Source organism: Chlorocebus sabaeus, chromosome 6, assembly GCF_047675955.1.
Source record: "Chlorocebus sabaeus isolate Y175 chromosome 6, mChlSab1.0.hap1, whole genome shotgun sequence".
In the NCBI taxonomy this organism is placed as follows: Eukaryota; Metazoa; Chordata; class Mammalia; order Primates; family Cercopithecidae; genus Chlorocebus; species Chlorocebus sabaeus.
Window position 1 is genome coordinate 57,435,139 of NC_132909.1, and position 15,845 is coordinate 57,450,983.

A 15,845-nucleotide genomic window follows, 5' to 3' on the forward strand; every position below is an offset into this window, starting at 1 on the left:
TCAGGCGATCCACCTTCCTTGGCCTCCCAAAGTGCTAGGATTACAGGCGTGAGCCACCGCGCCCAGCTGTCTGAGTGCATCTTTCGTTGTATCCCACAGGTTTTAATTTGCAGAGTGGTCTTGTCATTCAGTTCTATGTATTTTGTTTGTTTGTTTTGTGACAGAGTCTCGCTTTGTTGCCCAGCTGGAGTGCAGTGGCTTAATCTCGCCTCACTACAACCTCCACCTCCCAGGTTGAAGCAATTCTTGTGCCTCAGCCTCCGGAGTAGCTGGGACTACAGGCATCTGCTACCATGCTTGGCTAATTTTATATTTTTAATAGAGACGAGGTTTCACCATGTTGGCCAGTCTGGTCTTGAACTCCTGACCTCAAGCGATTCGCCCACCTCGGCCTCCCAAAATGCTGGGATTACAGGCGTGAGCCACTGTTCCAGGTCTCAGTTCTACATATATTGTAATTTACCTTTTGACATATCTTTAACTTATTATGTTAGTATTTCCAGTTCTGTGGATTTGAGAAGCCATAGGTCATCATTGATTTATAATCTGATTGCATTACGGCTGAGTGAGGGCTGAGGGTTGGGCCTCTGTTCGTGTTCTCATACATGGTCTGTTTTTGTGATGACTTCAAGTGCTTGGACAAAATGCCTGTTTTTGTTGGGTACAAAGTCCTGCGAAGAGGTATGTGATCAAGCTTGGTGTTATTAGTCTCCTCGAGATCTTTATAATTTTGCTTCATCTTTTAGTTTTCATTTCCTCTAGCATAACTGTGATGATGTCGGTTTCTCCTTTGCGTGTTTTGCTTTAAACATTTCAAACCATATTGTTAGGGGCAGGGTATGTATTTACTGCGGGCATTTGTACATTTCAGAGAAATAGGAGGCTTTGGCCTCTGACATGTCGTTGAGGTGGGGGTGGGGCTTTGTTCCAGGCTCTCTGTTTCCTAGCCTGGGACTGTCATATGTGGCTAATGTTTTTTTGTTTGTTTTGAGACAGAGTTTTGCTCTGTTGCCCAGGCTGGAGTGTAGTGGCACTATCTTGGCTCACTGCAACCTCCACCTCCTGGGTTTAAGCGATTCTCCTGCCTCAGCTTCCTAAGTAGCTGGGATCACAGGTGCTCACCACTACACCCAGCTAATGTTCATATTTTTAGCAGAGACAGGGTTTTACCATATTGGCCAGGCTGTTCTCAAACTCCTGACCTTTCAAGTGATCTGCCTGCCTCAGCTTCCTGAAGTTTTGGGATTATAGGCGTGAGCCACTGTGCCCGAGTGTGGCCAATGTTGACTTCAATCAGGCAGTGCTCAGAGATGCCTTGACCATCCCCCTTGCTGAGGCCAAAGGAGATAGGCAGACCTTGGTCCCAAGTACAGCCTCTATCACTTACCATCTTTTTGATCTTGGATGACACCTGACCTCTTCTTGAGCCTTAATTTTCTTCTTCTTTTTATTTTCTTTTTTTTTTGACAGAATCTTGCTCTGTTACCGAGGCTGGAGTGCAGTGGTGCAATCTCAGCTCACTGCAACCTCCACCTCCCGGGTTCAAGTGATTCTCCTGCCTCAACCTCCTGAGTAGCTGGGATTACAGGCACATATCACCACACCCGGCTCATTTTTCTATTTTTAGTAGAGATGGGGTTTTACAACGTTGGCTAGGCTGGTCTAGAACTCCTGACCTCAGGTGGTCCGCCTGCCTCGGCCTCCCAAAGTGCTGGGTTACAGGCATGAGCCACTGCACCTGGCTGAGCCACAATTTTCTCATCAGTCCAATGGTACATTGGTACAAGAATTAAATGAAACTGCATGAGCCAAGTATACAGTAAGTGCTCAGAAAAATGGGGGCGGATGTTATGGTAACTGTGGTAGGATCAAGGCACCTGGCTCAGTCTTGGTGGTCAAGTCTGTGAGTTGAGGAAATTCCTTAGGGGCCTCTTATTCCAGAAGTCTGCTGTCACATACCTCTACCATAGCCACGAGCACTTCAAGGGCTGAAGGTCACACACACACTGACTTTCCCTAAAGATTTTCTTTGTCCAGTTCCCAGTAAGGAGGGCAAGATCCTATCGAGACACTTTAGCCTCAGTGGGCTTGGTGTTTGGCTAGAAGGATGGACAGGAGGCTCAGGCAGCCCAGAAAAGCAAAGTAAGAAATGACTTCTTAGAGGGGCTTTTAGTTCTGGACCATGAGGATTGAGTAGGAGCTCTCTGGGCAGGATAGCCTGTTGGTAAAGTTGTAGATGACTTGGGTAGGACCAGGCTTGGGTTAGAATTACTTTTCCAGGCCTGCCTCGGTGGCTCACACCTATAATCCCAGCATTTTGGGAGGCCAAGGCGGATGGATTACTGGAGGTCAGGAGTTCAAGACCAGCCTGGCCAACACGGCGAAACCCCATCTCTACTAAAAATACAAAAAGTAGCCAGGTGTGGTGGCACAGTGCCTGTAGTCCCAGCTACTTGGGAGGCTGAGGCAGGAGAATCCCTTGAACCCAGGAGGCGGAGGTTTCAGTGAGCCGAGATCACGCCATTGCACTCTAGCCTGGGCAAACAGAGCAAAACTCCATCTCAAAAACACAAACAAAAAAACTTTCTGTCCCTTTTGTCCCACAGTTTGTCACTAAGAAGAGGTTCCTCCCCTCCTACTTAAATTCAGAACTCAGAGGCTATGAAATGTAGTTCTTATAATACATGGTTCTTCCCATCTTTCTTTTTCTTTTTGAGACGGAGTCTCACTCTGTCACCCAGGCTGGAGTGCAGTGGTGCAATCTCAGCTCGCTGCAAGCTCCGCCTCCTGGGCTCACACCATTCTCCTGCCTCAGCCGCCCAAGTAGCTGGGAATACAGGCACCCGCCACCACGCCTGGCTAATTTTTTTTGCGTTTTTAGTAGAGATGGGGTTTCACCATGTTAGCCAGGATGGTCTTGATCTCCTGACCTCGTGATCCACCCGCCTTGGCCTCCCAAAGTGCTGGGATTACAGGCGTGAGCCACTGCGCCCAGCCCTTTTTTTTTTCTTTTTTCTTTTTGAGATGGAGTCTTGCTCTGTTGCCCAGGCTGGAGTACAGTGGTGCGGTCTTGGCAACCTTTGCCTCCTGGGTTCAAGCTATTCTCCTACCTCAGCCTCCCAAGTAGATGGGATTATAGGTACCCGCCCCCACGCCCAGCTAATTTTTTTGTATTTTTAGTACAGACAGGGTTTCACCATGTTGGCCAGGCTGGTCTGGAACTCCTGACCTTGTGATCCACCCGCCTCAGCCTCCCAAAGTGCTGGGATTACAGGCATGAGCCACCGCACTCAGCCTTGATCTGCTGGTTTCTAAGAGGCATAGTCCTATTTTTCCCTGAGCTGGGTCCCTGATCTCACTAAGATCACCCTTTCTGATTCCTGGAACTTCTCTGAGATCATCCGAGGTTCTTTCATCCTATCTCTGGCTCCTGTCAGTGGCTTTTATGCCAGAGCAAGAAGTGACTCAGGCAAGGGTATAGATACAAAATGGCTCACCCTCCATCACCAGGGATGTGACTCTGGCTCAGTGCATGGGTTCGCTCACTGAGTGGCCTAGAGGGTAGAGAAGGAAGTGTGTGCCCAACCTGTTGCTTCCCTCCACGGACTCAGTTCCTCCTCAGGATGTTTTGAGAAGGCAGCACGGTGTGCTGTTCAGAGCTGCGGGTTAGATGGGATCGGATATGAATTGCAGCTTCACCTCAAACTCATTGTGTGCCCCTCCCTGAGCCCTCGTTTCCTAATATGTAAATGGGATTAACACTTTTTTTTTTATTTTTTTTGAGATGGAGTCTCATTCTGGCACCCAGGCTGGAGTGCAGTGATGCGATCTCAGCTCACTGCAACCTCCGCCTCTTGGGTTCAAGCGATTCTTCTACCCCAGCCTCCCAAGTAGCTGGGATTGCAGGCACCTGTCACCACACCCAGCTAATTTTTTTTTTTTTTTTTTTTTTTTGAGATGGAGTCTCGCTCTGTCGCCAGGGCGGGAGTGCAGTGGCCGGATCTCGGCTCACTGCAAGCTCCGCCTCCCGGGTTCACGCCATTCTCCTGCCTCAGCCTCCCGTGTAGCTGGGACTACAGGCGCCCGCCACTTCGCCTGGCTATTTTTTTGTATTTTTTAGTAGAGACGGGGTTTCACCGTGTTAGCCAGGATGGTCTTGATCTCCTGACCTCGTGATCCGCCCGTCTCGGCCTCCCAAAGTGCTGGGATTACAGGCTTGAGCCACCGCGCCCGGCCACCCAGCTAATTTTTGTGTTTTTAGTAGAGACAGGGTTTCAGCATGTCGGCCAGGCTGGTCTTGAACTCCCGATCTCAGGTGATCCATCTGACTCGGCCTCCCTTTGGTGCTGGGATTACAGGTGTGAGTCACTGCGCCTGGCCAGGGGGCTGATAACTTCTGTCTCAGAGTGACTGGCCCATGGTGAGTTCTCAATCATGGTCACTTATTGGAATGCGAACACAAGGCAGCCCCTACAGGACCAGGGCTTGGGTTCAAATCTTGGCCTGGCCACTTCATCGGTGTGTGGTCAAATTTTTTTTTTTTTGAGACGGAGTCTTGCTCTGTTGCCCAGGCTGGAGTGCAGTGGTGTGGTCTCGGCTCACTGCAACCTCTGCCTCCTGGGTTCAAGCGATTCTCCTACCTCAGCCTCCTGAGTAGCTGGGATTACAGGTCCCCGCCACTGCGCCCGGCTAATTTTTGTATTTGTAGTAGAGACGGGGGTTTCACCATCTTGGCCAGGCTGGTCTCGAACCCCTGACCTTGTGATCCACCCGCCTCAGCAGTGTGTGGTCTTGAACAACTACTCCTCTGTCCACACCAGGAAATGAGATCAGCTCTCCAGGCCCCCACCGACCTCCACCCCGGGGATGAGACTGGACAGGCAGGGGTGCCACAAAGACTCCACAATGGACCGGGGTCAGACGATCTTCCTTTAATACAAAGTCGATATATCTACATACACGGGGGTGGGAAAACCGCCCGCTGCTTCCGCTGGAATAAACAGTGTTGAAAGTAACCGCAGATCTGCCCTTGTACAAAGAGAAACAACTCGCTTGCTCAGGGTGGGTAGAGGGGGTCCCGTCCTTCTGGTTTTGCTCCCAAACTGCCCCATAGTCCCAGGGGGGAAAGGGTCCCTGATGTGGGGCAGCACAGTCATACACCCCCGTCCCCGAAGAAGCAGGATCCTCTCCGTCTCCTTGGGGGCGGGAGATGGGGAGACAGCTCAGGCTCTCGGAGGGGGCGGGGGGGGGGCACTGTCATCTCTCTTTTACAGCAGCGTCTCCCTCAACCGTACCCCGTGGGTTTGAACCCAACGCTGCTGGGTCCGAGTTCCCCCATGACCCTACCCTCAGAACTGTATTTGATATGTCTGAAAATTTAATTTATAAAAATGAAACAAAAAGGGGGGAAAAAAAAAAGCCAAAAAAGAAAAAAGGGCATCCCATTGTTCTGTGGGCAAAGCAACTTTCTGATGGTAGAAAAAATAAGAAAAAGAAAAAAAAAAAAAGCAAGCCAAGGTACAGTCGTGGGCCCGGTGTGCGCGTTTGCGAACGTAACTATCAATCACACAAGGACACTTTCTACAGTGAAAAAATAGACTGTCTTTGAACAGAATACGAATAAGCCAAAGTTGTTCTCTTTGAAAGTTGTTGACTGGCAAGTCTTTTGTTTGTTTCTCTTTAAAAAAAAATGGAAAAAAAAATACACTATTTAAAAAAAAACGAAATGTCACGGGATACAGTTACACTGAGAGTTTTAAAAGAAAGCTGGATTCTGGTCCCAGCCCAGTGTCCCCAGGCTGCAGGGCGGGGAGGAGCCCCCGGGTCCTCCCACCACCGCTGGGGAGGACGAGGGGTCTGTCCATCGTCTGTGCCCCGCCCTCCTCCGATTGTGGGGAGCACTCCTGTTTGCTCACCGTTCCCCCCACCCCCCACCCCGGAATCTGGTTTTGGAATTGGAAGGAAAGGAGGAATGTGCCAAGTATTCGAAGGCGGCGGCCGGTGCCAGGGAGGTCGCTGGGGCGGCCGGGGCCAGTGGGGGGCCTGAGGGGCTGATGGTCCCCGGAAACGGTGCAGAAACGCAGCTGCTGCCGCCTCCTGCCCTGCCCACTGGGGGTCCAGGCCTCAGGAGGTCCACCCGGGAAGGGCAGAGGCATCCGGGGCCGGTGGTGTCAGGCCGGGGGGGACCATGGCTTTAGGTTGCATAGTGGTCAAAGCTTCCGAGGTACTCCAGTGCCGCCTGATAACAGAACTGGTACTCATCCTGGGGAAGCAGAGGTGAACTGTTAGTACCTCCCCTGCTCTAATGTCTCCCAGGGCTCCCTATCGCCCTCAGGAGCAGGCCAAGCTCCTCAGCCCGGTGCGGGTCTCTTGCAGAAGGTCTCTTTGGCCCCCACGGTGCTCCCACAATGAAGTGAGCAATGCCACACCTCTGGCCTAACATAGCTACGCTCTTCACCTGGAATGCCCTCTCCTCCCGTCTGCCTGGAGGCCCTATTCATCTTTTCATTTTTATTTATTTTGAGACAGTCTCACTGTGTCACCCAGGCTGGAGTGCAGTGGCACCATCTCAGCTCACTGCAACCTCCGCCTCCTGGGTTCAAGCGATTCTCCTGCCTGAACCTCCTGAGTAGCTGGGATTACAGGTGCATACCACCACACCCAGCTAATTTTTGTATTTTTAGTAGAGACAGGGTTTCGCCACATTGGCCAGGCTGGTCTTGAACTCCTGACCTCAGGTGATCCGCCTGCCTTGGCCTCCCAAAGTGTTGGGATTACAGGTGTGAGTCATCACACCCAGCCTCATTTCTATTTTTTTTGTAGAGATGGGGTCTTGCTGTGTTGCCCAGGATGGGCTCAAGCGATCCTCCCCCCTCGGCCTCCCAAAGTGCTGGGATTACAGGTGTGAGCTGCCACGCCCAGTCCCCCCACTCATCTTTTAAGACATAGCTACTGCTCAGAACCCCCTCCATTGGAACATTCCCCTTGGAGCTAGGAGTCTGGGCCTCAGTTTCCTCATCTGTACATTGGTTGGACTTAAGGATCAGTGGTTCATGGAAGGGTCCAGGCTGAGCCACAGACTTGCTGTGACTTGGGGACTGTAATGAGCCCATCTCTGTCCATGCCAAGGGCTGCTTTTCGGCTCTGACCTTCAGCTGACTGTTGTGTTAAGAGGGTTACTGGTCCCCTTCTGGTGCGGGAGGGGTCTGTGGACCGTCCACCCACAGTGACCCAGAGAGTCCCAGGTGGCTGTACTCATCTCACAGAGAAGGAAATGGGGGCTTAGGGCAGTCGGGGTGTGAGGCCAGGGTGCCTCCCCTCCCGGTCCCGTCTTTACCTCCGTCTGCACCATGGCCGGCCGCTGGGTTCGTAGCATCTTCACCGTCTGAAAGATGTCCACCACACCTTCGTACCGCATCCGCTCCAGCACGATGCTAAGCGTGATGAAGACGCCTGTCCTGCCCACGCCGGCACTGGTGGAAGTAAAGTGAGCACAACCGTTCAGGGGCAGGTGCTGGAGAGCCCTGATCTGACCACCTGATTCCCCGAGGACTCTTAACAGCCCAGACGGGACAGCCTAAGCTTGGGGCTGTCCCTACCAGGCCTCAGTTTCCCCAGCAGGGCCAAAAGCTAGGGCACTCGAGGGAGCTCACCTGCAGTGGACAGAGATGGGGCCGTCCTGACCAAACTGCTCCTTGGTCTTATGCACTTGGCCGATGAAGTCGATGAAACCCTCCCCTGACTTTGGCACACCCTGTTCCGGCCAGTCTGTGAACTGGAACTGCCGGACGGTCCGGGACTGGCCATCCTGGAGTGCAGAGAGCCCAATCTTGTCAGTGTCAGCAGCCGACATGGGGATTTTTCTCCATCCTCCTTATCCTCACCCCCATTTTTTTTTTTTTTTTTTTTTGAGACGGAGTTTCGCCCTTGTCGCCCAGGCTGGAGTGCAATGGCGTGATCTCGACTCACTGCAACCTCCGCCTCCAGGGTTCAAGTGATTCTCCTGCCTGAGCCTCCTGATTAGCTAGGATTACAGGCATGAGCCACCATGCCTGGCCCTCACCCCCATTTTGTACACTCTCTGCCATTCGTTCACCCTGATAACTTTCCGTCCTTCACAATCCAATGGTACTGCTTTCTACAAGAGATGCTCCAACCTCATCCTCACCACTCCTCGCTACCCAGCTGTTCCTCTCCCCACATTTCCCAAACCCACCACGTCCCCTGTGACATCCAGGACCTCCACCCTCCAACCTTCACCATCCCATAGTGTACCCAGCTCTGCCCTTCCCAGCTCCTATTCACCATGATCCTCTGTTATCTTCCACTCTGTGCCATTTCAGGGCCCTACAGCACAGCTCCGCTCCATCACTGTCCATAGCTCATCACTGATGACTCATCTTCTACAACCCAATAGTGGCATCATCTTTCATCCTCCACCATCCAACACCATCTTCCACCATCCGATAATAGTGCCATTTCTACCACCCACTGCTGGTAACTCATGTTCTGTTACACAACAGTTCCATCCAACACCATCTTCTACCATCCACCACTGGTAACTCATATTTCACCACCCAAAATCATCCAACACTATCTTCCACAACCTACTGCCATTATCATTCATCCTTTGCCATCCAATGGTGCTGTTTTCCACCATCCACCACTGGTAGCTCATTACCTTCTGCCATCCAACAGTTCCACCCAACACCATCATCTTCCATCATCTACCACCATCCCCTCTTGGTAACTCATCCTTAACCATTTAATGATGGGATCTTCCACTGACTGTCTTCATTCCTCACTACTCAACCATTCATCTTTCCAGTCTCTCTTCCCACCACCCAGTGGTGCCATCCAACCACATCATTCTCTGCCATCTTCCATCCTTCACAACTCAATGGTGCCATTTTCCACCATCCATCACTAACAATTCACTCTCCACCATTCAAGGGTACCATCTTCCACTGACATTCTCCATTCCCCATCATCTACCTTGTTCTAATCCCATTCTCCACCATCAAAATGGTGCCATCCAAAATTGTTATCTTCTGCCACCATTTGCCATCCAATGTACCATCTTTCCCTGATGTTTTACATTTTCCAAAATCTCCTTTCCCAACCCCATCTTCCTTAATCTTGTACCACCCATTGGTTTATACCATTGACTACTAATTGTTTACTGTCCTTTCTTAGTCAAAGTATTTCCCATTGATTTTCTCCGCCCCCTGCTGGCCAAACATTCGCCCTCCTCCAATTCTGTCTTTCTCCATCCACCACTGATAAAGCATCATCCTTCACTGATCCAAACTACCACATTCCACTGACATTCTCCATCCTGTTATGCAAGTGTTGTTCTCTCCATTTCCAGATTCCATCCCTCCAAGGGCACCATCTTGCACTGCTCGAGGCACGATGCCCAGTGATCGCTGTTCATTCAGCAGACTTCACCATCCTTTGACGTCATCTTGGCCAACATTCCCCATCCTCTATCATCCCCTCACTGTATTCTCTACCATCATCGATCTTCCACCACTAACTTTGATCCTTTGTCACCCAACAGGGCCACCTTCCACTATGAGTCTTCATCTGTTGCCACCTAATACGTGGCCTTTCTCCCTCCACCTGACACTGCAGTCCTTCACTGAGCCAACACCATCCATACTCATCTCTCCTCACCCAACGGTGCCAATCCCCACCATCTGACTCTCCTTGTCCCCCGTCTACCACCCATCACCCTCAATTCCTCAAGTCCCTTTCAGCCTTTTAATATCATCCTCCACAGGTGGCTGCTTCCAGGGGAAAGCCCCATTCATTTCCTTGAATATCATCCCCTGGGACCATGTTCCCTAGTGCGTGGAGACACTACAGGGTCAGCACAGAGACAAGACCCTGTCTTCCACCTATGCGGCGGCAGGAGCAAGTGGCCAACTGGTCCGCTAACATTTCTTCTGATTCCCTAACCCTCGGCCTTCGTACCCATCACCAAACAGGGCAGCCCTTTCCAGATCACTAAGGCAACAGCCTGTGAGGCCCAGTCTGACTCCAGCCCCTTCCGCCAATCTGTCTCTAGACTCACCCGGGCATCTGTGACCTTGAACTCTCGCAGAATATACTGAGGCATGTTGTATTCTGCCATTGGATCTACCACAAAGTACTGGTAGCGGGCAGAGCGCTCGGCCGGCCAGTACTGGTGACACTTCTCCTGCAGAGGAGAGGGTGGCTGTGGTCAGTGCTGTCTGAGCCACAGTCTGGTCCTCGCCCTTCCCCGCCGTGGTCCCTGGCTCACCCGGCCCATCTCCCGCAGCTTGGTCAGCATCACCACGATGGTCGAATTGTTCTCCCACAGCATGCGCCAGAAATCTTCCGTCGTCTCCGCCAGCGGTCCCTGTGTCGCGATGTAGGCCTTTTGCTGCCTGCAGGCATGGGGTGTGTGAGCCCAGGGCTGGCGGGGAGACCCAGCGTGGTCCTCACCTGATGCTGCCCTGGGAGGGTCAGGACCAAGCCGGCAACAGCTACACCTACCACCCCAACTGCCTGCCAGGAATGGATGCCGGGTACACCACGTCCCCTCCTGGTGATCCCGTTTTGCATGCGGGGAAACCACCAGGCTCATGACAAATTCAAATCCCTTAACAAAGCTGTGGGACTGTCCACTAACCTCTCCTGATTTCTCCCCTCCACCTCCTTCAAGGACCACTGCCTTACTTTCAGCTGCTTGCATGGGCCCAGCTCTCAGCTCCGGGCCCTCGCACGTGTGGCACCCTCTGCCCGGAACGCCCTCCCCTCTCTTGCCAGGATTTCTCAATCTCAGTGCTACTGACATTTGGTACTGGATTGTTCTCTGGGACAAGCTGTCCTATGTACTGTAGGATGCTGGTGTCCCTAGTCAGTGCCGGTAGTAGTAACCATGACAATAAGAAATATCCCCAGGGTGTCAGAATTACCCCAGTGGAGAACCACTGATATAGAAGAACAGATGGAATCATATTATGGACAGCAGCCATCAGTTAAATATACATCTAAAGATGTGTATTTAAACAGCTCAGGACTGCCAGTATCTCTCCAGCTCTGTCTCCCACAAGACTGGAGGCCTCTTGAAAGCAGAGATGGGATCCTTCTGGGGCCCCGAGGTGAGAAAGGCGTGACACCTACCTGTAGCCATCAATGAAGCTGGCGTTGATGTAGTCAGAGCCCTCCACACCCCGGATGGGCTGCAGACAGACCCGTGTACTCTCATAGGGCATGATGTTCACCAGGCGGTTCTTGAACTTGTTACAAGGCAGATTGGCACTGATGAAGCGTGACGTGTGGGCCTTGGAGTTGGCCAGCCGCTGTGGGGAGGAGGTGGTCAAGGGCTACCATTAGGATGAGGAAGGCTATGCTTTCAGCTGGAGCACCAATGGTGGATAGGTAGGTAGGGGCACCCCGCTGCCACCTTCTAGTCCCCATTGCTCGGGGCGAGCCTGGTTTTTGGCTCTTGGGCCTCCTCCCCACCCTGCCCACGGCAGCTTCCACCCTGCTTGGCACCTTGAACTCGAGTTCCATGCCAGTGACGTGCTCGCCAGGCTCCACCTGGGCCAGCTTCTGGATGTAGGCATAGAGGCTGCGTGCGGGTACTTCTGTGTTGCCACAGCCCACGGCCTCCAGCAGGGCCTCGTGGATGAAGCTGTACTGGTCCTCCGTCTGCACCATGTAGTTGCGCTGGGACCTCATGAGCGTCACGTGGCCATAGACATCGACTGTCTTCTCTGGCTTGATCCGCTCCAGCATGGCGTCGATGACGATGAAGCAGCCTGTGCGGCCCACACCGGCACTGCGGGGACAGCCACGTGGAGTTCAGGGGCTGCTGGGCTGGGGGGCCGGGGGAAGCGGATGGGGCAGAGTGGGGTGGACGTACCTGCAGTGAACCACAATGGGGCCAGCATCTGGCGGGTTGCAGGTCTTGACTCTCCGCAGGAAAGCCAGGAAGGGCGTTGGGTATTCGGGCACGCCGTGGTCTGGCCACGCCGTAAACTGGAACTGGCGGACCTCGCGTTTCTCACTGGAGCCATTCTGGGGACAAGGATGTCACCTGTCACTCTGGCTTACCCTGCCGCCTATGTGCTGAAAATGCCCAAATGGCTGGGCGCAGTGGCTCATGCCTGTAATCGCAGCACTTTGGGAGGCTGAGGTGGGTGGATCACCTGAGATCAGGAGTTCAAGGCCAGCCTGACCAACACGGTGAAACCTCGTCTTGACTAAAAATACAAAATTAGCCGGGCGTGGTGGTGCATGCCTGGAATCCCGGCTACTCGGGAGGCTGAGGCAGGAGAATCGCTTGAACCCAGGAGGTGGAGATTGCGGAGACTGTGCCATCGCACTCCAGCCTGGGCAACAAGAGTGAAACTCCGTCTAAAAAAAAAAGCCCATGTCTGCATCTCCCAGTCTCCACGTCCCTAAGTGCCCGACTTGGGCTCTAGCTGCCCCTGGATGTTTCCAAGCAGAGAGTCTTGTGGACTCTTCACACACAACATGGTCAACTGTGGCCTTCGTCTCAAACCTGCTCCCCCATCTTAGTTGAAGGTGGCTCCAAATGGCTCCAACCTTCTGGGCACTCTGGCCACAGATTGAGAGTCACCCTTAACTCTCCCCTCTCACATCTAACACCTCACCCAGGACTGTCGGCTCTGCCTTCAAAGTCTATCCCGATCCACCTACTCTTCTCCATGGAGGCCAACCTGGTCTAGAACTGTCACCACCCTCTTTGCCCCAGACCTTGGCTCCCACCCAAGCCCCCCAGTCTGTCCTCCCTGCAGCAGCCAGAGGGCACCTGAGTGCCTGAGTCAGATCTGATCCCTCCTCTGCCCACAGCCCTCCATGGCTCCTGCCTCCCACATGGTCGAAGCCCAAGTCTTCCCCAAGGCCCACAGGATCCTGCACGACCTGCCCTGTCCCCTCCCTGCCCTCCCCGCTGTTCCTCTTACACGCCAGGCACAGTCCTGCCCCAGGGCCTCTGCGTAGGCTACACCCTCTTACCTGAAATGCTCTTCCCCCAAATTTCCCTATCATACTCTCTTCCAGGTCCCCGACACTGTTTTTCTCCCCTATTTTTCTCCTTCAACACGTAAGCTTTCTTGACGTTTCATAGTCATGGTCTGTGTCTTGTATACTAGACTGTTAAGTCCCCCAAGGGCAGAACATTTTGTCTGTTTAGGTCCCTGTTGTGTGCTTGTGTCCAGGTTAGCAAGTGAGACATAACACATGTTTAATGTGTGTGATTGAACCAAGAATTCTCACTCACTCTTGTCCATGTACTCAGTTTTCTGGTACTTAGATCAAGCAGGTGCCTGATGGTGCAATGACCTGGCTGGGTGTTGGGGATATATCATGGTGCCAGTAGCGCCTCCCCTCCCCATTATAACAATAACAAATGTCCCCTGGATGGCAGAATTGTCCTAATTCAGAACCACAGATGGAGAAAAACATGGAACCACACTATGGACAGCAGCCATCAGTTAAATACGTATCTAAAAGATCTCCATCCCAGCCCTGACTTCGCAGGGCTGCTAGTATCTGTCCATCTCTGGACACTCCTTGAAGGCAGGGCTGGGGCCCTGCTGAGGCCCCATCATAGGCTCAAGCTGGGTGAGGTCAGAGGACAGTGGGCAAAGAGCACCTGGGGCATGAGTAAAGAGGAAATTAGGCTCATTGCTGAGTTGGGCTCTGCCAGCTTTGTCCTGCTGTGGGTGGAAACAAGCAGTGTCCTCTCTGAGCCTAAGTTTCCCCCTCCACGGAAGTGGGTTCCACGAGAATGAAGTCAGTCTGGGTAGACACACTCGGCTTTCTCTCTGTCCTATGGGGAGTGCCCTGGGTAGAAGCTGGGGCCCTCTGCCTCCCTTCCAACACATTCCTCCACCTTCAGCCCCCAGCCCGGGCCTCACCTTGTGCAGAGAGAATGTTCTGACGCAGAACGTGGCCAGCTCGATGGTGTCCAGCAACGTGACCTGGATGAAGCCGTAGGTCTCCGTGCCTCTGTTGGGCCAGTACTGATCACACTTAATCTAGACCGGGCAAGAGAATAGGCGTCAGCAAGGGCTAGGCTGGCTGGCGAGGGCTTGAGGGCCGTGGGGTCCAAGTCTCACCCGTGACTTCTCCTCCAGCCGCGTCATCATGACGATGGTGGCCGACCGCTGCTCCCACACCATACGCCAGAAGTCCCCAAAGGTCTCGGGCAGCGGCCCCTGCGTGGCAATGTACGCGTTCTGACGCCGGTAGCCATCCACGTAGTTGGCATTGATGTAATCACTACCCACGATGCCTGCAGCCGGGGCGAGAGGCCAGGGATCTGTGGGGGCTGTCTTGCCAGGTTGGCTCTGTCTGGCCAACCACTTCCTGGAAGTTCACTCTGACTGCTCCCAGATTGTCCCCGAGATGACCATGGGACGTGTACTTCAGTTTCTCCCCGTCAGTGCTATCACCATTTGGGGCCAGATTGCTCTCTGTGGTGGGGCCATTCTGGGCACTACAGGGTGCCGAGCAGCATCCCTGCCCTCCACCCACTCCGTGCCAGCAACATTTCTTCCCCCCAAGATGTGACAATCAAAGATGTCCCTGGACACTGCCAAACGTCCCCTGGACAGCAGAACTGCTCTGATTGATCACAACTGGTGCAGAAGGAAAGATGAAGCCATGTTAGAGACAGCAGCCATCAGTTAAACACATATCTAATAGAGCAGCCATCAGTTAAATACATATCTAAAGATGCCCAGTGGCCTCCAGCTGGAGCTAGACCAGGTCTATAACCAGAATCAGGCCTCAGTGGCCAAGGGGAGACATGGGATCTAGCACTTTCTGTGCAGTGGGGAAGGGCAGGTTAAGACCGGGGGTCTCTGAGCTACCTTCAATGGGCTGGAGGATGACGCGGGAGTGGTCATAGGCGATGACGTTGGCATACCGGTTCTTCGGCTTGTTCACTTCCAGGTTGGAATGTTCCCATGTGAACTGCTGTCCAGGGTCGATGGACTGGAGAGGAAGGGGAGGGCGTGGGTGTCAGGGTAGGTGCCTGTGAGGCCAAGGTGATGAGGGTGGGAAGCGGAGGGTGGGCTCACCTCATACTCCTGAGAGAGCTTGAGGCTGTCGTTGGCCTTGAGCCGCTCCGTGTGCTCTGCCATGTCTGCGATGGGGATTGGCGGGTGGCTAAGCATACCTAGAGGATGGAGCAGACCCCGCCGGGGTTGGTCACTGGGGGGCCAGCCGGGGACTGGGGGGAAGGGGGTGCTCTACGTGTGAGTCTGCAATGGGCGAGCTGCAGTTAGAAGGGCGTGGCTGGGGTGGGGCTTGGCAGGAGGGGAAGACTCAGGGTGGCTCACGAAGGGGCTAGGACCCCAGGCCTAGGGGACTCTAAAGGCAGCAGGTTTGAGGCCGCTGCTCGGGGCAGAGCCTGATACCCCTGGAGGGGCCTGGATCACAGCGTTGGCACATCCTGCTTCCTTCTGACCAGGCTGGGGGTGCAGGGGCTGACAGAAGGGTCACCCTGGAGATGTCAAGCTCCCAGTGCCTTGAGCCAAGAAGCAAGTCTGTGGCACAGAAATTAAATGGCAGATGCAGCTGACTGGGCTTTGGAAATACTGTCCTTGGGTGGGCGACTGACACCCCTTACTGTCCCTGTGGGATCAGAGGCACTAAATCCTCTTGCAGGTAGAGGTGAGAGACTGGAGAGGGGTAACAGTATGTGTGCGTGTATGTGAGGGGAGTGAGGGGCCCCCATCTGTCCCTGCGCTTGTTTGGGGCAGAGGCAGGTGCAAGAAGGCCCTGGCCTGAGAGCTCTTATCCTTTCAAGCCCCTCCGGATGGCTGCTGGAGGCG

The 15,845-nt window shown here is 53.5% G+C and overlaps 1 protein-coding gene across 2 annotated transcripts in view; it reads right to left on the reverse strand.

The window, feature by feature from the left end:
- Positions 1 to 4,916: 4,916 nt before the first annotated feature.
- PTPRS (protein tyrosine phosphatase receptor type S) overlaps positions 4,917 to 15,845 on the reverse strand; it is a 136,457-nt gene continuing 125,528 nt past the window's right edge. For both annotated transcript variants that reach the window (XM_073017078.1, XM_037994384.2), the window contains 12 exons: positions 15,090 to 15,187; positions 14,880 to 15,003; positions 14,124 to 14,299; positions 13,923 to 14,042; positions 11,900 to 12,054; positions 11,530 to 11,815; positions 11,155 to 11,333; positions 10,289 to 10,415; positions 10,079 to 10,204; positions 7,653 to 7,807; positions 7,337 to 7,472; positions 4,917 to 6,262 (listed from right to left, as the gene is read on the reverse strand). In XM_073017078.1, coding sequence (XP_072873179.1) covers positions 6,194 to 6,262; positions 7,337 to 7,472; positions 7,653 to 7,807; positions 10,079 to 10,204; positions 10,289 to 10,415; positions 11,155 to 11,333; positions 11,530 to 11,815; positions 11,900 to 12,054; positions 13,923 to 14,042; positions 14,124 to 14,299; positions 14,880 to 15,003; positions 15,090 to 15,187 — 1,751 coding nt within the window. In that variant the 3' untranslated portion in view covers positions 4,917 to 6,193. The remainder of the gene's footprint in view (positions 6,263 to 7,336; positions 7,473 to 7,652; positions 7,808 to 10,078; positions 10,205 to 10,288; positions 10,416 to 11,154; positions 11,334 to 11,529; positions 11,816 to 11,899; positions 12,055 to 13,922; positions 14,043 to 14,123; positions 14,300 to 14,879; positions 15,004 to 15,089; positions 15,188 to 15,845) is intronic.